The sequence below is a fragment of the Diceros bicornis genome, chromosome 26 (genome assembly GCF_020826845.1).
Source record: "Diceros bicornis minor isolate mBicDic1 chromosome 26, mDicBic1.mat.cur, whole genome shotgun sequence".
NCBI lineage: Eukaryota > Metazoa > Chordata > Mammalia > Perissodactyla > Rhinocerotidae > Diceros > Diceros bicornis.
Genome location: NC_080765.1, coordinates 19,704,832 through 19,727,402, shown reverse-complemented (window position 1 = coordinate 19,727,402; position 22,571 = coordinate 19,704,832). Strand labels below are relative to the sequence as shown.

General features: G+C 38.7%; 1 protein-coding gene across 2 annotated transcripts in view; it reads left to right on the top strand.

The window, feature by feature from the left end:
- Positions 1-22,571, top strand: part of TPST1 (tyrosylprotein sulfotransferase 1) — a 140,238-nt gene that overhangs the window by 16,368 nt on the left and 101,299 nt on the right. For both annotated transcript variants that reach the window (XM_058569496.1, XM_058569497.1), the window contains exon 2: positions 12,355-13,300. In XM_058569496.1, coding sequence (XP_058425479.1) covers positions 12,456-13,300 — 845 coding nt within the window. In that variant the 5' untranslated portion in view covers positions 12,355-12,455. The remainder of the gene's footprint in view (positions 1-12,354; positions 13,301-22,571) is intronic.

Below are 22,571 nucleotides of genomic sequence, written 5' to 3'. Positions count from 1 at the left end.
GGGAGAGATGAAAAAAGAGGCCGCGGGACAGGCAACATCTGAATCGTGAAGGGCCTTGTACGTTATGGTGAGGATTTTTTCTGAAAGTAGAAAAGTCATGCAAGGGTTTTAAGTAGGGGAGGGTCATAAGTATATTTATGTTTTAGAAAGATCATTCCTGAAAGAGGATAGTGAATGAACTGACTGAAGGAAGTCAGAGAGTACCAGTTAAGAGGCTGTGGAGTTATTCTTGTAAGAAGGAATGAGAGTGAGGATTAAAGCCGTGCCAGCAGGAGAAGAAAAGGGAGAATAGATTCAAGAGATATGAAGGAGGAAGAATTGACAGGACTTCTCCAGTTACCTATGGAGAGATTAAGGGAGAAACTGTGTAAAGGCTCCCAGATTTTTAGCTTGGGCATCTGGGAGGAAGTGGTTCATTTACCAGTAGAGGAAATAGAAGAGGAGTACAGATTTATTAGGGAATATGTGTTCCATTTGCTGTTCCTTGAATTTGACATGCCTGTGGAACATCCAGATGGAGTTGTCCCTTGGCCTTTGAATGGTCAGGTCTGAGATTTGGGATAGAAGTCTTGGTTGCAAATAGATTTGAGAGGCATCAGGATATAAGTAGGGGGTGGCAGTAGATGAAGCATGGTTGAGTGTGAGTGTGGAAGAGAGAACCCAATACCGTAAATTAAATAGTATTTTGTCACTGTTTTGTGATGTTTGCTTTTGAAACGTTAAATTTGTATACATAGTTGAGGCTGTTTTTTTCTGGGCTTTCCATTTTGTTCCTTTGATTACTATCATAACAGTTAAAATATTTTTGTTAATACTTTAATATCTGTATGGCTCTTGGAAAAACTGTTTTTCCCACCTGCTATGAATTTTGTAGATTCAATTGAAAAAAAACTCTGTTGGGATAATGATTGGACTGCAAAATTCTTTTATAGTTTCTGGATTACTTTGTTTTTATTTGTAGTTACTTGTTTCATTTTTGACATTTATTTGTTAAACATTTGCTTTGTGTCAGATGATTCTGTAGGTATTTTAAGGAGATTTAAGGGGGCTGGCCCTGTGGCCTAGTGGTTAAGTTCCGCACGCTTCGCTTCAGTGGCCTGGGTTCGGTTCCTAGGAGGTGGACCTATACCACTGGTCCATGGCCATGCCGTGATGGCGACCTATATACAAAATAGAGGAAGATTAGATCAGATTTAGCTCAGGGCAAATCTTCCTCAGCAAAAAAAAAAAAAAAAAAAAAAGGAGATTTAAGAGAGGTATCACTAGGTGCTTATTCATCTGTAAATTCCTTGCTTTAGATTTTATCTGATGAATGGGTTTTAAGTTGTGCTTTAAAGGGGCTTATGGTCTGGTAGGGTAAACCAACCACAATAAAGTGCATGAATGTGCAAACCAACGTGGTTTTACCAAGTGCTTGAGGTTACAGAAGAGGGAACAATTGATTTTTAGGGAAGGGGGATGGGAAAAGAGCACTGAAGAGGCGTGTATAAAAGGGAGAAAGGGGCATGACACAGCAGGCAGCAGCACGAGCAGAGGCCAGGTGTGGAGGTGCCAGTGTGGACGGGAAGTGGTCCTATAAGGGCCGGCTGCATGGGAGGAGTGCCGAGAGGTGGAGTTGGAGATGAGCGGGAGTCAGTGTATGAAGGGTGCCACAGGCCCTTGTTCTTTAAACCCTTTCACATATTATCTACTTGATTGTCACAGCAGCACTGTGAAAGAAAAGAGAACTTGCAGATGTCCCTTTATCTGTTGCATTTTTCTCTCCAGTCTTACTTCTTTTTGTAATTTCTACTCTAATTATGTGTGAAAAAGAATTTATCATTATCCCTATTTTATGGATGAGGGAACTGATGCCCAGTGATTTATCTAGTTCCATATGGCTAAGAAAAAACCGATTTCAGATCAGAGCTCAGATCTTCTGACTGATATACTAGGCTTCTTTTACATTAATTCACTGCCGTCTTCTTTTCTCCTTTTCCTGTTCCAGTTACTTTTAGTTCTAAAAGTTAGGAGGTTGTTAGAAAAATTGCGTAATTGAATTGCTGAATGAGAGTATATAAGTGAAGCAAATTTGCTTTCTTTTCTTTGTGTTCCTTCTCATGGGTGATTTAAACAGACGATAAACATGAGTGAGGAATCTGAAAGAGGATCCTACAATGGCCCTCTGATTTACAGGTCTGAGAAGGATAGAACTTGGTAACTTAAACTTTGGTTTGATTTCATTTTAACTCTTTATTGAGAAAATTTTCTAACATATCCCAAAATAGAAAATTATATTGAACTCTCAAGTATCATCACACAGCTTCCACAGTTATTACTTATAGCCATCTAATTTCATATATAACCCCCCTCGCTACACACACATCTGCCCTCAGATATTTTTGAAGCAATTCCCAGACATCATTTCATTTAGCTTGAACTATTAAAAATGTTATGCTTGAGTTTAACTTGTGCTCTTGTCTCTATTTGTGTCTTAGGCATTAACTCCAGTTTTTAGTATTTGACCAGCTCTTTTCCCTTCTGACCATGGAGTTTATTGAAAACAAAATCCCAGTATACTGCTCCTTTAAGAAGATAGATCGTCGGGGGAGGGCAAAAGGGGTAAAGAGGCACAAGTGTACAGTGATAGATGGCAACTGCAACTAGACTTTTGGTGGTGAATGCAATGTAGTCTATACAGAAGTCGAAATATAATGATGTGTACCTGAAATTTATGTAATGTTATAAACCAATGTTACCTCAATAGAAAAAGAAAGTTAAAAAAAAAAAAAAAAGAAGATAGGTTCCAGCAGACACAAAGATGTCAGCTGTGTATGCCATATTCTTCTTGCCATGTGCCATTTGTTGTCAGCGGTGCTAGTGCTGGCCCCCAGTGTGCAGACAGAAAAAGGTGTTCCCATGTTGGTGCTCTGACCATGAGCTGACATAACGATTGATCTTGCAACAGTGGGTTTATTTGAAGTTTCTGCTGAATGGCAAAGCTGTCGTTAAAATTAACCCCTGGACACTTATTAATTAGCAAGTTCAAGCACGTGATACAGTTATTTTTCCTTTTGCTAAAAAGCTGGAAGTGAGTAGAGAAACCAGCTATAGACTGGACTTTAGACAGCAGGCAAAGTGGCATTGGCTCTTGCTCTTTGCCACATTGGTTGGCATCATGAATAGGCATGGGAGGCAAGGAGCTAATGACTAACAAGTGAAAGAAAGTGTTTAGGGGATTGTTATATTCCTGTAATTTATCTTTCACTGGGACATTTACCCAGCATCTCTTTGGACCTAGCACATTGGTGATTAGAAACGCAGGATGTGGTAAATGTGCGCATGAGTGCCTGTGCCTGTGTGTGTGTGTGCACTGAGGGTTGGGCATGGTCTTGCTGACTACCGACCTCTATACCCCTGCTTTTGTTGACTGATGCTGTGTTTGATTAGAAATCTTTATAAAATTTACAAAGATCTAAGTATGGGAGTATAATGTCAGTACTCTCTTCCTCTCTAGAGCATTATTTCTGGGAGTCTTTCGTTTGGCTTTGCTGGGAAAGAGCAGTCCTGTTAATAGTGATTTCTTAGATATGTTTGTTGCAGTGTTTCAATGCTTTTTCTTTCCTCTGGAGATGAAAACTAGATTGAACTTTCTAGTGTTTCTTTCCAGCTCAGCCTCAGCTCTGTAAATGTCCCAGCTGAGAAAATATTGATACTGTTTGTCTGAAAATACAGTGAAATGGAGTAAAGGTAGTGGAAAGAGGCCTGTGTGTGTATGTGCACACACACACGTTCACAGTGGTTGAATATATAAGGTTAATGGTCAGACCAGCTTTTACTATACTTTCTTCTTAAATTACAGGGCTACTTTTTTCAAGAATTTGAGAAGAATCGGTATCAAGGCGTGAGTAGAGACCTCCACCGAGAGCTCCACAGCATTTGTCTTCTAGAGAAATGTGTTTCCCAGTTTGGTTAGTTTACTGATACTTTTTGAAGACTCAGTGTACACTGTGACCTGGTGCTCTGTTATGCATGCTGTGGTAGGGAATGAGACATAGACGTGATCTCTGAGCTTCAGAAGCTTAAAATCTTTTGGAGTAGGTAAAATATACACAATAAAATGACAAGTGATCTCAGAAGAACAGGTAAGATTTAGAGACATGGTGAGGAGAATCTGCTACTTGGGCCTCAGTTTGTATCTTTATAAAATGAGAGCGTGGACCAAGTGATCTAAAGGCCCCTTTTAGCAGTGATGCTCTGTGATTCGGTGGTTCTCCAAGTTAGGATACATCCGAAGAGAGAAAATTAGGCTTTATAAGCTTAGTGAAAAGTACTGAGAATGTTTCTGGGGAAGCCAAAATCCTCTTCTTTTCCTTTTTAGTATCTCTTACAAGGCCTTTGACCACTGTCTTACTTGCTTTCAAGAATCTTGAAGGGGATATAGAACATACCTTTTTTCCCCAAGTGTGTTGGGGGAGGCAGGGTTTAATTTAAAATACAACACAAATGAAAACTTGAAAAAAATCACCCCAAATTGTGTTATTTGACACAACTATCAAGTGTACTTGGATATATGGCAAGGTTTTCTTTTCCCCTAAATTATCCCTTGGTAAAGAGGAGTTGTCTTCATCTGAGTCTTGATGAAACCTTCATGTTATGAGGTGACTTCTCAATTACTTTACTTTGAACAACAAACCACTGTTTTGAAATGATATATTAGCCTGACCTCAATCAGTGCTACATTTGGTGCCCATAGAGATTTCTTGACAGAATCAATAGAAACAGAGACAGAAATTTAACACTGATTTAGTGCTGGATGTCTTAAAATAAGCCTTTTCAAGACTATTTTGAAAAACTATCCAAGCTTTGAGCAGAGGCATGACATATTATGACTTACGTTTTAAGATTTCTCTGGCTGTTGAGTTGAGAATAGACTCTAGGAGACAGGAGTAGAAGTAAAGCTACATTTCAGTAATCCTGGTGAGAGATGCTGGTGGTGCTAGTGGAAGTGTTGAGAAGTGGTCAGATTCTGACTATATTGTAAGGTAGAGCTAGTAGAATTATTTGTCAGATTTGGATGTAGGGTATAAGAAAGAAATGAATCATATATGTATTAAATGCTTTAAAATCAAGCACATCTCATACCCTTTGACCTAGCAATTCCTCTTCAGAAATTTATTTTAAGAGAATAATTATGTGTGCAAAGATGTTTGTATATACAAGAATATTTATCACAGTGTTGTTTATAGTTATGAAAATTTAAAAGCAAGTAAATAGTAATAGAGAATTGGCCAAAAAAACATTGATAGGTCCTTTCAGTAAAGTATTATGCAGCCATTAAAATAATTTACAAATGTGTTTCTGGACAAGGAACTACATTAATAATATATTTCTAGTTTTTGTCTTTTTATGTATTTTACTGGGAATTTGGGATATTTTAATGAGAAGTTGTTAACACTTACTACTGGTTGCTGCTATAGTAACTTATAGGTGTGTCATGTTAACTTTCTATTGGTGAATATTCTGTATGTGATATGTGCTTGGAGAAGATTTTAGAGAGGTAGTTATCTTGTTTTTGAACAATTGCATTTTAAATAGTTGCTCAGGTAATTTTTGAAAGAAGTTGAGTCAGTGTCACCTATTGAATTCTGACATATATCAGAAGTTGGTAAGTTAAGTGTAATTTAAAATGTGTATAGTATTAAATTTTATCAAAAAGCCTCGCCGTTTCAGGGTGATTTCTTAGTGATTACTGCTCTTCTCTTAAGCAACTTGCATTATGCAACTCCCCCAAACAAATGGAATGTACTAGAGGAATCATTCCTGTACCACTATCTAAAATGATATCAACCATTATTAGAGTTAATTGCATCCCAAAGAAAACTTCTCTTTGCTTCACTGAATTTCATTTGCTTTGTTCAGATTTAAATGATTTTTCTATTTCATTTAAATGTCCATAAAAGGGAAAATATGAGATCATTTTCCTAGGATCATTTCTCTGCTCTTCTCAGTAAAACCCATTATTTCTTTAATGTATTCCTGTCACCACTGAATCTATCACCACTAAATAATGTTTGATCAGAAACATTAATTGGAAGATTTAGAATCACAAACTCTCTTGTTCTTGGTCTTCTATCATGTCTGTTCCCCTCCCCCCATGTTTCCCCTCAGATTTCTCTTGATGTGAAAAAAAAAGTTGTTTTAAAAATTATTGTGCAGTATGGGCCGGCCCCGTGGCTTAGTGGTTAAGTGCGCGTGCTCCGCTGCTGGCAGCCGGGGTTTGGATCCCGGGCGCGCACCGACGCACCGCTTCTCCGGCCATGCTGAGGCCGTGTCCCACATACAGCAACTAGAAGGATGTGCAACTATGACATACAACTATCTACTGGGGCTTTGGGGGAAAAAATAAATAAATAAAATTATTAAAAAAATTATTGTGCTGTAAAACAGACTTTTTTTGGGTGCACAGTTCTGTGAATTTTAGCACGTATATTGATTCATGTAACAGCTACCACAATCAGGGTGCAGATTGTGGTCAAGAAAACTCCATTGTGTTATATCCCTTTATAGTTACAGTCCTCCGGCACCCCATCCATCTGTAGTTTTCTCTTTTTGAGATTATTTTATGAATAGAATCATTTTGAGACTGGCTTCTTTCACTCAGCATAATGCCTGTGAGATTCATCCAGATTGTGTGTATCGACAGTTTGTTCCTTTTTATTCCAGCAATGGCTGTACCACAGTTTATCCACATTTACTCACTGAAGGACATTTGGTTTGTTTTCAGTTTTTGCTGATAATGAATAGAGCTGCTATAGACATTCATGTACAGGTTTTGTGTGAACATAGGTTTCATTTCTCTAGGATAAGTGCTCAGGAGTGCAGTTATTGGGTTGTATTGTAAGTGTAAGTTTACATTTACTAGACTCTACGAAACTCTCTTTCAGGGTGGATCTATCATTGTGTGTTCTCAGGAATGTATGAGAGTCCAGTTGCGCCTCAGCCTTGTCAGCACTTGTTATTGTCAGTATTTTTTACTTTAGCCATTCGAATAAGTGTTTAGTGTTGTTTTTTTTTTTTCTTTTGTGAGGAAGATTGTCTCTGAGCTCACATCTGTGCCAGTTTTCCTCTATTTTGTATGTAGGTCGCCGCCACAGCATGGCTGCCGACAAGTGGTGTTTCTTGCCCAGGAACCGAACCCAGGCTGCCGAAGCAGAGCATGCTGAACTTAACCTCTAGGCCACAGGGCCGGCCCCTGTTTAATCTTTTGAGGAACTGCCAAACTGTTTTCTAAAGTGGCTGCACCATTTTACAATCCCACCCACCAGCAGTATGAGGGTTCCAGTTTCTCCACATCTTCAACAACAATTTTTTTTTTTTTCTGGTGAGAAGGATTAGCTCAGAGCTAATATCTGCTGCCAGTCCTCCTCCTTTTGCTGAGGAAGATTGGCCCCAAGCTAACGTCTGTGCCCATCTTCCTCTTTTTTTTGTGGGACGCCTACTGCAGCATGGCTTGATAAACTGTGCATAGGTCTGTGCCAGGGATCTGAGCCCACGAACCCTGGGCCACCAAAGGGGAGTGCGTGAACCTAACCACTACGCCACCAGGCCGGCCCTCACCAACACTTTTTATTGTCTGTGTTTTTTATTGTAGCTATCTAGCGGGTGTGAAGGGGTATCTCGTGGTTTTGATTTGCATTTTCCTAAAGACTAATGATGTTGAGCTTCTTTTCATGTGCTTATTGACCGTTTATATATCTTCTTTGGAGAAATGTCTATTCAGATCCTTAGTCCATTTTTTCTTGGGTTATTTGTCTTTATTGTTGAATTGTAACGGTTCTTTATATATTCTGGATAAAGTCCCTTATCAGCTATATGATTTGCAAATATTTTCTCCCATTTTTGGTTTGTCTTTCACTTTCAGGATGGAATCCTTTGAAGCATAGGTGTTTTTAATTTTGTTGAAGCCTACTTTATTTGTTTTTTCTTTGTCTCTTATGCTTCTGGTGTTGTATCTAAGAAACTGTGGCCTAAAACAAGGCCACAAAGATTTACACGTCTGTTTTCTTCTAAGAGTTTTATAGTTTTAGCTCTTACATTTAGGTCTCTAGTTCATTTTGAGTTAATTTTTGTGGCTAGGTATTCATCTTCATTCTTTGCATGTGAATATCCAATTGTCGCAGCCCTGTTTGTTGAAAACACTACTCTTTCCTCACTCAGTTGTCTTGGCACCCTTGTCAAAAATCAATTGACCATAAATGTAAGAGTTTATTTCTGGACTTGCAATTCTATTCCATTCATCTGTATGCCGTTTTTAATGCCAGTACTACATTGTCTTCGTTGCTGTAGCTTTGCAGTAAGTTTTGAAATTGGGAATTATGAGTCTTCCAACATTGTTCTTTTTCAAGATGGTTTTGGCCAGGGTGAGACTGTATAAACCTAAATAGGATTAAGTAATTCCCTGCTTAAAATCTTTAAATCAGTCATATCTGACTGCATCTATCATAAAATTTCATGTCCCTAACCTGATCCACAAGATTTATCATCTGACCCCCACCCATCTTTCCAGTTTCATCTCTCTCCCACTTTCCCGCTTGCTCGCTGCCGTGCCCTGCTCCTTGAAAGCTTTCAAGTGCCTTCCCATCACAGGGCTTTTGCATGTCCATTTGCTTTTGCTTAGAATGCTCTTCTCTTCACTCTTTCCCTAATTCCTACTCATTTTTCAGATGTTTACCTGTCATTTTTTAAGACAGGCTATTCCTATTATTTTTAAAGTACTGGTTTTTCTTTTCCCACTTAGAAAAGTAACACATTTGTTCATTATAGCAAATTTGAAAAATAAAGGTATCTACAAGGAAAGCTGAGGATAAGCATTTAATATTGTAGAGACATCCAATGCCAGCTGGTTGTTTGGCCTTTTGGTCCTTATTTTCCTTTTCTGTTTGGAAGCCTACAGAACTATTTCCTTCACATTTCAAATTGAAGGATATTTCAAATTTGCAGTTGCCATATTTGAAATTGCTAGGATATGTCCAGATTGGGTTTATTGTCATTTGTTTTGCTTGAAACGTACACCCTCACTTATAGACTAATGTCTTTTTTTTCCAGTTCAGGAACATTTTCTTCTTTTGTGCTTGTAATATAGTTCTGGTTTCTTCAACCAAAATGTTATTATTCTAGAGTTGAATCTTAATTCTTTGTTTTCCATATTACCCTCTTTTTCTCTCCATTGTTTTGTTCTCTTTCCATCTACCTCCTTTTAAATGGAATACTGCTGTAACGTCTTAATTCTGTCTTTTATATCATGGCTACAGTTTTCTGCATAGATATTTCAATGCTTTATTGCTACCAATTATCTTAATTAGTGCTTTTTTCTTTGCAGTCTTTTCTTATTAAGTTGATCTTTCAATCTCAACCTATTCTCACTTTGTGGTTCTTTGTTGCAGCTTTATAATGAAGTACAGTGCTTGGCACAATAATATGTGTTCAAATATGTGACTAAAGGAATGAATACATGAGTAAACAAACACCAGATCTTGGCTGGTGTATCTTCCTGAGACTATCAAAATATTTTTCTAGGAATGTATTCTTTTTTAAAAAAAAACAAACAGCTATATTGAGGTATAACTTGTATACCATAAAACTTACCCATTGAAAGAGTGCAATCCAGTGATTTTTAGTAGATTATATTTATAGAGTTGTGTAACTATCGCAACAGTCCAGTTTTAGAACATTTCCATCACTGCAAAAAGTCCCCTCATGCCTCTTTGTTGTTAAATTCCTGCTTCCACCTTCTGCTTTCTGTCTCTATGAATTTGCCTTGTGTGGACATTTCATAGAAATGTATGCTGATGTAGCTGCTCATATATATATATACACACACACACACACACACACACACACACTTATAATTCTTTTTTTTTTTTCTTGGTGAGGAAGATTAGCCCTGAGCTAACATCTGTTGCCACTCCTCCTCTCTTTGCTGAGGAAGATTGGCTGGGCTAACATCCGTGCCCATCTCCCTCTACTTTATATGTGGGACGCCTGCCACAGCATGGCTTGACAAGCGGTGCATAGGTCCGCACCCAAGATCTGAACCCGTGAACCCTGGGCCGCTGAAGCAGAGCACGCAAACTTACCACTATGCCACGGGGCTAGCCCAGTTATTTTCATTTTTAAGCATGGCTTTTTAGGGGTTCCCTCCCGTCTGTGTAGCTTAGTAGACAGTGGTTGTGCTCAAACATCTTGAGCCAGTAAGTCTTTGTCCTCTGTGGGTGGATCTGCATGTGGGTAAAGGAGCACGTTCAAAGTTCAGGCTGTTTTCAAATCTGCCCTGGCGTTTACTTTCCACTCGGTCCTTTCAGGTCTCCTCTTTGCCTACGTGCAGCCTCAGGGGTGGCCACGAGCTTGCCAACCGTGACTGCAACCTCAGCCTCCTAGAGCTGTTCCCCCTCCTTGCTCACCTGTCATCTGGAGCGTCACTTACACTGACAGCACAAGGGGCAGGTGTGTTCGTCACCACTCCAAATTGAGCCATCTCCTTTTGATCCTGGCAGCAAAGCCGCCAGTCCTCATAGTTTGCCCTGCCCTGCAGAACCTCTGTACCTATTGAGTGGGTGGATGGTGGAGTGGGAGAAGTCTTAGGCAAGAATGCCACAGATGCTCACTGTTCTTAACGTTTAGTAGTTTTTCAAACATAAAGGCTTTTTGGGTGGTTGTATTCCTTTGGTAGATCCAGAGGACTGAAAGGGTTGTTTGGTCAATTTCATCCTGCTTTGTAATTGTTTTCTGGGGAGAAGAATTGCCTGCCTTCTCACTAGTCTGTAGCTAGAGGTCCTGCCTCTCAGAATGTATTCTTTTTCTATTGTAGTTAGTGATTTCCCCCGGTATACTTACTGTTAGCCAGGAGATGTATATATAAGAGAGAGAGAGAGTTTTTAAGGAATTGGCTCATGCGATTGTGGCACTGGCATTTTTAAAATCCGTAGAGCATTCCGGCGGATAAGAGTTGGTGTTAGCCTTGAGTCTGAATTCCTCAGGGCAGCAGGCTAAAAACTTAGGCAGGGTTTCTGTGTTGCAGTCTTGAGGACAATTCCTTTTTCTTCAGGAATCCTGTCTTTTCTCATAAGGACTTCAATTGTTGGATGAGGCCCACCCATATTATGGAAGTCGATCTGCCTTATCCAGAGTCTGTTGATTTAATTGTTAATTACATCTAAAAAATGCCTGTACAGCAACATCTAGACTGGTGTTTGACTAAACACAGGGCACCATAGCCTAGCCAAGTTGACACATAAAATTAACCATCACACTTGCCCTCTAAGGATTCAGAGTAAATTTCTTTAGTCTAGACATAGTCTAATTGCTGTCTGCTTTGTAGTATGTCTCCTTGCTCCAGTTAAACTAGCAGTTCTATAGTAAACTAGCAGTTCTATAGTATGTATATTTTCCATACATGCCCCTGCTTTTACACGTCCACATCTTTGGTCATAGTGTGTCTTCAGCTTTGAATGGTCTCTGTGTCCAAATCTTATCTGTCCTTCTGAAGGCTAGATCAGACACACACACACACACAATTTTCTTTGCGCCCTATACACCAGCTCTCCTGAACTACTTCTTGTCACCTAATTATGCTGTGTTCTCTGATGCCATTGTGCTTTTGCACACAAGTTCCTATTGCTTAGCGTATCCCTCCCTCTTATTTTCTATAACGAATGCTTTTACAGCTTCCTCAGGCAGACTTATGTGCTCCTTTTCGTTATACTCCCATTGTCCCCTTTTCTTATTTCTGCTAAGGCACTGATTGCATTTTATTGTCATTGTTTGCATATCTGTCTGTCCATGAGACTTTGTTTCTTGAGAGCGGGAGTCACTGCACTGCTGTCATTTTCAAAGTTTATCCTCAGCCAAGCCCAAGTATCTGGCCTAAATAAATAATTTGTGGGATGAATAAACTGAATCTGTGTTAAAGATTTGGGAGTCGTATATTTCTTCTGTAATTTCTCTTTACAGTAGAATGTGGAGATAATGACTTCTTGGGGATGAAGCAAATCTGAATACCAGAGATGAGCTTGGGTTAGACTCCAGACAGACTTGGGCATATTAAATATTTGCTTGACTCACTGATAGAAATAGTTTTGTTTTTTCATCCTGTGCAAGGTACATAGCTTTAGAATTGTTACATTAAGAGCTGTTTCTGATTAGAAATGTTGATTTATATTTGCTTGCATTTGTGTATACTTGTGTTCTAAGAGTATCAAAGCGTCTAAGACTGCTTCAGCTGCTTTCTAGCCAAAATGTAACGGTGGTAACTGATGACTAATTTGTAAACAATCTTAATGTGATGATAAAATAACTTTTTCCTTTTCCTATTAGATGTTGATCATCTTTCTGAAGTAGAATCTCCATGGCCTGAACATTTTCTGAAAATCATTCTGTGCAAAATATCTGTTTAATAACAAGATAACCACATCAAGATGGTTGGAAAACTGAAGCAGAACTTACTATTGGCATGTCTGGTGATTAGTTCTGTGACTGTGTTTTACTTGGGCCAACATGCTATGGAATGCCATCACCGAATAGAGGAACGTAGCCAGCCCCTCAGATTGGAGATCGCAAAGACCACTGTGCGAACTGGCTTGGACATCAAAGCCAACAAAACCTTTGCCTATCACAAAGATATGCCTTTAATATTTATTGGAGGTGTGCCTCGGAGTGGAACCACACTCATGAGGGCCATGCTGGATGCACACCCTGATATTCGTTGTGGAGAGGAAACCAGGGTCATTCCTCGAATCCTGGCCCTGAAGCAGATGTGGTCACGGTCGAGTAAAGAGAAAATACGCTTGGATGAGGCTGGTGTCACCGATGAAGTGCTGGATTCTGCCATGCAAGCCTTCTTACTAGAAATCATAGTTAAACATGGGGAGCCAGCCCCTTATTTATGTAATAAAGATCCTTTTGCCCTGAAATCTTTAACTTACCTTGCTAGGTTATTCCCCAATGCCAAATTTCTCCTGATGGTCCGAGATGGTCGGGCATCAGTACATTCAATGATTTCTCGAAAAGTTACTATAGCTGGGTTTGACCTGAACAGCTATAGAGACTGTTTAACCAAGTGGAATCGTGCCATAGAGACCATGTATAACCAATGTATGGAGGTTGGCTATAACAAATGCATGTTAGTTCACTACGAACAGCTTGTCTTACATCCCGAACGGTGGATGAGAACACTCTTAAAGTTCCTCCATATTCCGTGGAACCACTCAGTATTGCACCATGAAGAGATGATTGGGAAAGTTGGGGGAGTATCTCTGTCAAAGTGAGTAAATGTTATGTTTTTTATTTTAACTCTGTATTCAGCTAATAAAAATGTGTGTGTGTGTGTGTGTGTGTGTGTGTGTAAACTACAGAACGTTTTTGGAACAGACATAGCTTCATTGATGAGTTTTTTAAAACTTCTCTAGGAACTTCATTATAGACACTTTCATTTATTTAATTCATTTGTTAATTTATGAATTGTAGTCCTTTTTATTTATTTGTTGGAGGCAAACCCAGTTTATGCAATGAAAGGCCTTTTTCATGGACCTCAGGCTTTAATGTCCATCATTCATTTTTAGTGGCTTCTCATTTCTGATTTCTAAATATTTTTGTTAGTAAGAATAATTGACTTTTGTGTAGATTAAGGTTAATACAAGGAAAAGCATCTACCATATCAGTGAGCATGTAGTGAATTCCAAGCTTTTAGGAATGTTTAGTGATAGAGAAAAATAAAGGCTAAAATTACCTAACCCAATCCCTTCATTTTATAGGTAGGAGGACTGAGTCAGAAAGATCAAAATGGTTTACTCAAATTTAGATGGCAAGGTCAGAATTAGAATCCATGCCTTGTCCTCAATGGGCTAGTACTTTTTTTCATGGCATGTTTTTACATGTAGTGCTGCTTTTGCCATCTGATGGATATCTCTTGATTTTTACAAAAGGCTCGAGAATCTCTGAAATTTGGAAGCTTAATCCATAATCCATACAAGAAGTTTCTTGGATTCAAATACTTCTAAAACCATTGCATTTTTCTTCCTTTCTTATATAGTGATGACTAGGGTGTCCTGATTTGAGGTGACAGCCTGACCTGATGACTTATATACCTAGAACGAAGATACAAAAATGGGAACTACTGTTAAATTCAGGTAGCATCTCCTCCTCATGAAGAAAAATTGGCTATAACTAAATTTTATTTTATTTTTTATCTTTTTCCATTTATAAAAGAAATGCATACCTCCTGTAAGAAAAAGAAAAAGCAGTGTACTTTCCTTGGGTGCCCTGCTTCCCTTTACCAAGGAATATCTTCTTGATTTTTTTTTCATTGTGTAGAACTTGTTGATGTTGATTCCTCACGTAGACAATTGGAAAGGAACAGCCATCTTTCTGCACCTAGCTTCAGTTATTGATTATAAATTATTAGGTATTATCATTCCAGTGGCTCTAGGTTATTTTTATTGGTTCAAAGAGAATTATAGGCATGTTTTTGAACTTCATATAAATGCACTCATGCCTATTATTTTGTGCCTGGCTTCTTTCATTTGACATTAGATTCATCCATAATATTGTACGTAGCAGTAGTTCATTCTTTTTCATTGCTGTGTAACATTCCAATATGTACATTTAACAGAATTTATCCATTGTTCCATTGATGGGCATTTGGTGTTTCCCGTTTTGGGCTATTATGGGTAAAGTTGCTAGAACATTCTTGTACATTACTTTTGGTGGACATAGGTGTTAATTTCTCTTGGGTATATACCAAGGAATAGAATCACTGAATCATAAGATATATCTGTCTATATCTTTAACAGATACTTCCTGTTTTCCAAACTGCGTCATTCTTGTATGGCTATACTATACATGAATGTGTTCTAGTTGCTTCATATCTTTGCGAACACTTGGTATTATCAGTCCTTTTAATTTTAGTGAGGTACTAAACTTCAAACAAAATATTTTTTTAAACTTCAAAACAAAATAAAAATAACAATTGAAGTCCTTTTTGAAACAAAATCTTCCCCCAGAATTCCAGTATAAAACAGATGAGAGCAGAGCTGCTTTGGTTGAGGCAGATCTAATCCAGACTGTATTGCCTCTTTGAAGACTGAGTCCTTGCTTTCAAAAAGAGCTAATTGGGGGATAAGGCAGAAACAAAAAATTATTCTAGGGCCGGCCCTGTGGCTTAGCGGTTAAGTGCGCATGCTCCGCTGCTGGCAGCCTGGGTTCGGATCCTGGGCGCACACCGACGCACCACTTCTCCAGCCGTGCTGAGGCTGCGTCCCACATACAGCAACTAGAAGGAAGTGCAACTATGACATACAACTATCTACTGGGGCTTTGGGGAAAAAAAAAGGAGGAGGATTGGCAATAGATGTTAGGTCAGAGCGGGTCTTCCTCAGCAAAAAGAGGAGCATTAGCATGGATGTTAGCTCAGGGCTGATCTTCCTCACAAAAAAAAAAAAATCTCCATTTTGTAGATGAAGAACTATACCTTTCAGAGAGGTTGGGGAGCTGGTCCTCAGTCCCACAGTAGGAACATGGTAGAGCTAGGATATAGGCCTATGTCTTTCTGTCTTTAGAACCTATGCTCTTAACCCCTACATTGTATTTACCTTACAGGGCTTATGAATATTAAATAAAATAATGTGTGAAAGTGGCTAAACTTAGGCTTTAGAGTCAGACATACATAGGTTCAAATCCCAGCTCTATCCTTTATTAGTTGTATGACCTTGGGTGAGTTACTTGATTTTCCCTATTAATTACCTCATCCTCCCCCTTAGTTTTTTTAACTTGGAAATGGGGATGGTAATAATATCCATTAGGAATGATAATAGTATCTACTTATAGGGTTGCTGTGAGGATTAAATTAGAATGACTATAAAGCCTTAGCCCAGTGCCTGGCATTAGTAAGTGGTCAAATATGTATTATGTTTATTATTATTATTAGGATGATAATAATAGTACCCATTGGGGATGGTGATAATAGTATTTACTTCATAGAGTTGTTGTGAGGATTAAATTAAAATTACTGTAAAGCCCTTAGCATAGCACCTGGCATTAATGGTACTTATTTTATTAGTATATTATTTTTATTATTATTATTATTAAATGCTTATGCTCTGTCCAAAAGAAAAATAATGAGTGTAAAACACCTAGCACAGTACCAACACATTCTCCTATAAGCTTATTCAGAGTAGAGATGGGCTTAACTCATGAAATGTTTGTCTAACTGATGAAGCAAAATGGACAAAGTGATTTGAATAGCTCTGGGAGAGAAACTGACATAGCAGGTTGGGAATTTTAGCATTACAATACCCATATTTGAAACTACCTGATGGTGATCCCTGACTTTTCATTGTCATGTTTTTCACATTTTTGTTTGTTTAATTTGCCTGTTGGTGAATTTGCCTGTTGGAGAACTTTACATAAACAGGATCATAGTCCGTTTTTTTCTGTTTTTTATCTTTTTGTTTCTTTTTTTGTGCTAAACATTATCTTGAGATTTATTATTTGTTTTGAGGTGTATAGCTATCATCAATTTGTGTGTTTTTTTGCCACAATACTATACTATGGTATAATACAGTTTATTTATATATTTATACTATTGATGAACATTTGGGTTGTTTTTGGTTTGGGGCTATGTACATTTAAGGTGTCCCCTTCAAGAGTTTCTCTAAGATACACACTTAGGAAAAGAATTACTGAATCATGGGGGATATGCATATTCATCTTCTGTAGGTAATGCCAAATTATTTTCCAAAGAGTTTGCAATAGTTTACACTGCTACCATCAGAGTATAAAAATTCCCAAGGATCCATATCCTTACTAGCCTGGTTTTTTTTTTTCACTATTAATATTTTGTTTATTTCCAATTATATATATATATATTTTTTAAATATATATGTACAGCCATATCAAATATTTACATATAAAATTGAAATCATTTAGTATACAGAACTACAACTCATTTACAGCCTCCTTATTTAATTTAACTGCATAGTACAACCTGGCTTATTACTTTTTTTTCTGAGGAGGATTGGCCTTGAGCTAACATCTGTTGCCAGTCTTCCTCTTTTTCTTTTTTTGCTTGAGGAAGATTAGCCCTGAGCTAACATCTGTGCTAGTCTTCCTCTACTTTGTATGTGGGTCGCCGCCACAGCATGGCTGATGAGTAGTGTAGGTCCACACCCAGGATCCGAACCTGAGAACCAAGGCTGCTGAAGCGGGGTGTGCTGAACTTAACCACTACGCCACGGGGCTGGCCCCTGCCTGGCTTTTTATTTTTCCAATTGGGTAAGAGTAAATGGTACCTCATTGTGGTTTTAATTTGTAATTCTCTGGTTAATGAGTTTGAGCACCTTATATTTTCATTGGCCATTTGTGGTTCCCTTCTGTGAAATGCCTGTTTTTTTTCGTTTTTTTTTTTTGGTGAGGGAGATTAGCCATGAGCTAACATCCGATGCCAATCTTCCTCTTTTTGCTGAGGAAGATTGGCCCTGAGCTAACATCTGTGCCCGTCGTCTTCTATTTTGTATGTGGGACACTGCCACAGCGTGGCTTGATGAGCAGTACGTAGGTCTGCACCCGGGATCTCAACCTGCGAACCCTGGGCTGCTGAAGCAGAGTGTGCGAACTTACCACTGTGCCATTGGGCCAGGCCCAAAGTTTGTCTTTTTGATAGCCTTTATCTGATATACATAGAAGTTACAAATTGCTTCTCTCAGTAGCTTGTCTTTTAACTTTCTTTATAATCTTTTTTGATGAATGTAGGTTTTAAAGTTGTTGCATTTATCAGTCTTTTCCTTTATGGTTTGAACTTTTTGTGTTTTGTAAAGAAAGCCTTCCTTATCCTAAGGTCATAAAAATAGTCTCCTATATTTTTTTCAAAAACTTAAAAATTTTTTCTTTCACATTAATCAATCTGGAATTTATTAATAAATGTGGAATTTATTTTTTGTGTAAGAGGTACAGATCCACTTTCAGTTTTTTTCCATGTAGATGACCAGCTTCCCAGAACTATTTATGAAACTCCCTTAGTGACATACAGTACTAGCTAGATTAAATATTAAGTTTCCAAATATACATTATTCTGTTAGTGTATCTCTCTCTTCAATTCCAGTCTATTTTAATTACTATAGTTTTACAAAATATCTTAATATCTAGTAGGGCAAGCTCCCTGCTTAGTTCTTCTCTAGGAATGTCTTGGCTATTTTCAGCCCTTTGTTATTCTATATAAATCATGCTTAAATTTACATTGAATCTGTAGATAATTTTGAGAAAAGTAGCCATCATTATGATATTAAGCCTTCCTATCCATAACATAGTATGCCTCTCCATTTATTTAGGTCTTCAGTGTCTTTTGATGATATTTTATAATGTTATTCATAAAAGTATTGTACTTCTTTTGATTAATTCATTATTAAGTATCTTTTTTTTTTGGAGAGGAAGGTTAGCCCTGAGCAAATATCTGTTACCAATCCTCCTCTTTTTTGCTGAGGAAGATTGGCCCTGGGCTAACATCGTGCCTATCTTCCTCTACTTTATATGTGGGACGCCTGCCACAGCACGGCTCAATAAGTGGTGTGTAGGTCTGCACCCAGGATCTGAACCCACAAGCCCCGGGCCGCCAAAGTGGAGCATGCGAACCTAACCATTATGCCACCAGGTTGCCTCCCTTAAGTACCTTCTTTTTTGTTGTTAATGTAAATAATGTGTGTTGTTTTTAAATTTTCTGTTAGTCTCTCTTGTATAGAGATGCAAATGAGCTTTTGTATATTTATATCCTGCAGCTTTCCTAATATTTTTTGGTTTTGCCTAGATTAGGACTTTTAATAATAGCAAGAAACCTTGTTTTAAAGCAGTGGTTCTCAACTGGGGCCACTTGCTCCCTGGGGGAACATTTGGCAATGTCTGGAAATATTTTTGGTTGTCACAGCGGTGGGGTGGTGGCACTATTGGCATCTAATGAGTAGAGACCAGGGATGCTGCTAAATATCCTACAATGCACAGGACAACTGCCGCAGCAAAGAATTGATGTAGTCCAAAATGTCAGTAGTGTCAAGGTTGAGAAACCTTAAAATAAGGGTTTTTTTTTAATTGCGAAAAATTTCAAATACAAAAATAGGATGGTATACAGAACCCCCATGTATGACCACCAACAATTATCAACATAGGCCAACATTGTTTCATTTATCTCTCTCTCTTCCCCTACTTCTGAATTATTTTAAAGCAAATCCAAGATATCATATTATCCCATTTTTTAAAAAAAATAAATGAATCATTTATTTCATTAGAAGTAGACATCAATAGTTTTAAATCAGGCATTTACAAAAAAAAATTCTGATTGTAATCCTTAGGCTTCTTTTCCCTAATAAAGTACTTTATTTTATGTTATTATTTCCTGCGAAGACATACTCAATGAGTAAAATGGTTACGATTCTGGTTTCTTAGTCAGATGGTCCTGGGTTTGAATCCCAGCTCTGCCACTTACAAGCAGAGTGAACCTAGACAAGTCACTTCATTGCTTTGAGTCTTGGTTTGTTTCTCATTTGAAAGGTTGCGTTTAAGAAAGAAAATCTGGAGCCATTCTTATGAAGGATACAGATGAACAGCCAGATGAAGAAGTACATAGGGGGCAGCGTCCAGAAGGGTCCCAAGGGTGGGAGCTTCTGGCCCCATGATACTAGGGTGCTCTACCTTCGTGGCATGTGGATATGTTCACTGACTCAGAGGCTCCTCGAAATGTAGTGACTTAAAACAGCAAACAGATATTGTATCATAGTTTACTGTGAACCAGCAATATAAGCGTGGCTTAGCTGAGTCTTCTGGCTCAGAATCTCTCAGAAGGCTGCAATCAAAGCTTAAGTGGTAAGGGACTTTTTTCCCAGCTTATGTGGTTTTTGGCAGGATTCAGTTCCTCATGGGCGTTGGATGGAAGACCTCACTTCTTGCCATGAAGCTTTCTCTATTTGGCTACTCACAACATGGCAGCTGACTTCATCAGAGCAAATAAATGAGAAGAGCCAGAGAAAATGAACAAGACAAAAGTCACATCTTTTGTAACCCAATTTTGGAAGTGACATCCTGTCACTTGCTTCCACATTTTTTTGTGTGTGTGTGAGGAAGATCGGCCCTGAGCTAACATCTGCCACTCCTCCTCTTTTTGCTGAGGAAGACTGACCCTGGGCTAACATCATACCCATCTTCCTCCACTTTATATGGGACGCCACCACAGCACGGCTTGACAAGCGGTGCATCGGTGCGCGCCCGGGATCCGAACCGCCGAACCCTGGGCTACCGCAGCAGAGCGCACACACTTAACCGCTTGCGCCACTGGGCCGGCCCTGCTTCCACATTTTTTAGAAGCAAGTCCGTAGGTCCAGCCACGATCAAGGGGAGGATATTACACAAAAGAATACCGGGGCGGTGGGACTCATCAATACCACTTTAGAAGCAGCCTACCAGTCTGCCCTCTAGCTGCTAGTGACTCATTTTCCTGGCATATGCAAAATACATTTCCTCCCTTCCCAGGTCCTCTCTAACCCAATTACAAGCTCAAAGTCTAGCATTTTGCCATCTAAATCAGATCTAGTTGTGGATGAGGTTCCTGGGTGTAGTTCCTTAAATACAGGTCCTTGAGTACAATTGCTCTTCATCTGAAGATCTGTGACACTAACGATACAAGTTATATCCCCACGCCAACCCTCCCAGTATACAATAATGGAACAGGCATAGGGTAATTCCTGTTTAAAATGGGGCAAAATAGGAAGCACAAAGGTTTCCCTGGTCCATATCAATTCTGAAATCCATCTGGGAAAATGTTAGACATTCTTTGATTAGGTCTCCAATAGAAATTCTAGGAATTATTCTCCACGTCTCTCAGCTCTGCCCCCTGGGCTGAGTGATCCTTCCTTTTTCATGAAAGATAGCACATGTTTTGTAGCTATGTGGTTTTATCAGTCTACTTCCTGCCAGAATAATTTTGGGAATCCAGTGCATCTTTTCATTTTGTACTATATCTGTCCATTTCAGTCCAAGTTGGCAGTGTCGCTGCTGATACTTTTCTCAAAAACGTATGGGTTGTCTGTAAATCTCATTGGGGTTCATTCCGTTGGATAACAGTTATACCCTCAGATCTCTTTGAGATAAATCCTTCTTTGCTTTGGGCTCCTGCTGAGATGGCTGAGGGACAATGTGCTTAAGCTTCCTGGAGGCCGTAATTGAACAATAAGTTCAGTTGAGAGGACCCATGAGGCACAACCTTGTTTGTTTAAAGTCCTCTTTGTGTTACAGAATTATTCGGAACCATTTTAGAAGCAGCCTACCACAGAGGTTAAATTTTATCTAATTGAAGTAATTATATGACCTTTTTTTCTCCTTTAATCTACTAACGTAATAAGTCACATTAATAGATTTTCTAACGTTGATTTAACCTTGAATTTCTGGGAAAAACCTCCAACTTGATCATGATTTATCAACTGATAATTAGTGCTGGATTTGATATTGCTAACTTTGGGTTTAGGATTTTTTTTTAATTATTGATGTTTTAATAGTTTGTAACATTGTGAAATTTTGGGTTGTACATTTTTGTTTGTCCATCACCATATATATGTCTCCCTTCACCCCTTGTGCCCACCCCACTACCCCCATTGCCCCTGGTAACCACAATACAGTTTTCTCTGTCTATGTGTTGGTTTATAGTCCACATATGAGTGAGATCATACAGTGTTTGTCTTTCTCTTTCTGGCTTATTTCACTTAACATAATACCCTCCAGGCCCATCCATGTTGTTGCAAATGGGACGATTTTGTCTTTTTATATGGCTGTGTAGTATTCCATTGTATATATATACCACATCTTCTTGATCCAGTCATCAAGGGACACTTAGGTTGCTTCCACTTCTTGGGTATAGTGAATAAATGCTGCAGTGAACATAGGGGTGCGTAAGCCTCTTTGGATTGTTGATTTCAGGTTCGTCGGATAGATTCCCAGTAGTGGGATAGCTGGATCATAGGAATTTTTAATTCTTTGAGGAATCTCCGTACTGTTTTCCATAGAGTCTGCACCAGTTTGCATTCCCACCAACTGTGGACGAGGGTTCCTGTTTCTCCACATCCTCTCCAACATTTGTTGTTTTTTGTCTTGGTGATTATAGCCATTCTAACGGGCGTGAGGTGATATCTTAGTGTTGTTTTGATTTGCATTTCCCTGGTGATTAGTGATGTTGAACATCTTTTCATAAACCTATTTGGCCATCTGTATATCTTTGGAGAAGTGTCTGTTCATTTCCTCTGCCCATTTGTTGGTCGGGTTGTTTGTTTTTTTTGTTGTTCAGTTGTGTGAGTTCTTTATGTATGATGGAGATGAACCCCTTGTCAGATGTATGTTTTGCAAATATTCTCTCCCAGCTGGTGGGTTGTCTGTTCATCTTGATTCTGGTTTCGTTTGTCTTGTAGAAGCTCTTTAATCTGATAAAGTCCCACTTATTTTTTCTTTAGTTTCCCTAGTCTGGGTAGGCATGTCATCCGAAAAGATTCTTTTATGACCAATGTCAAATA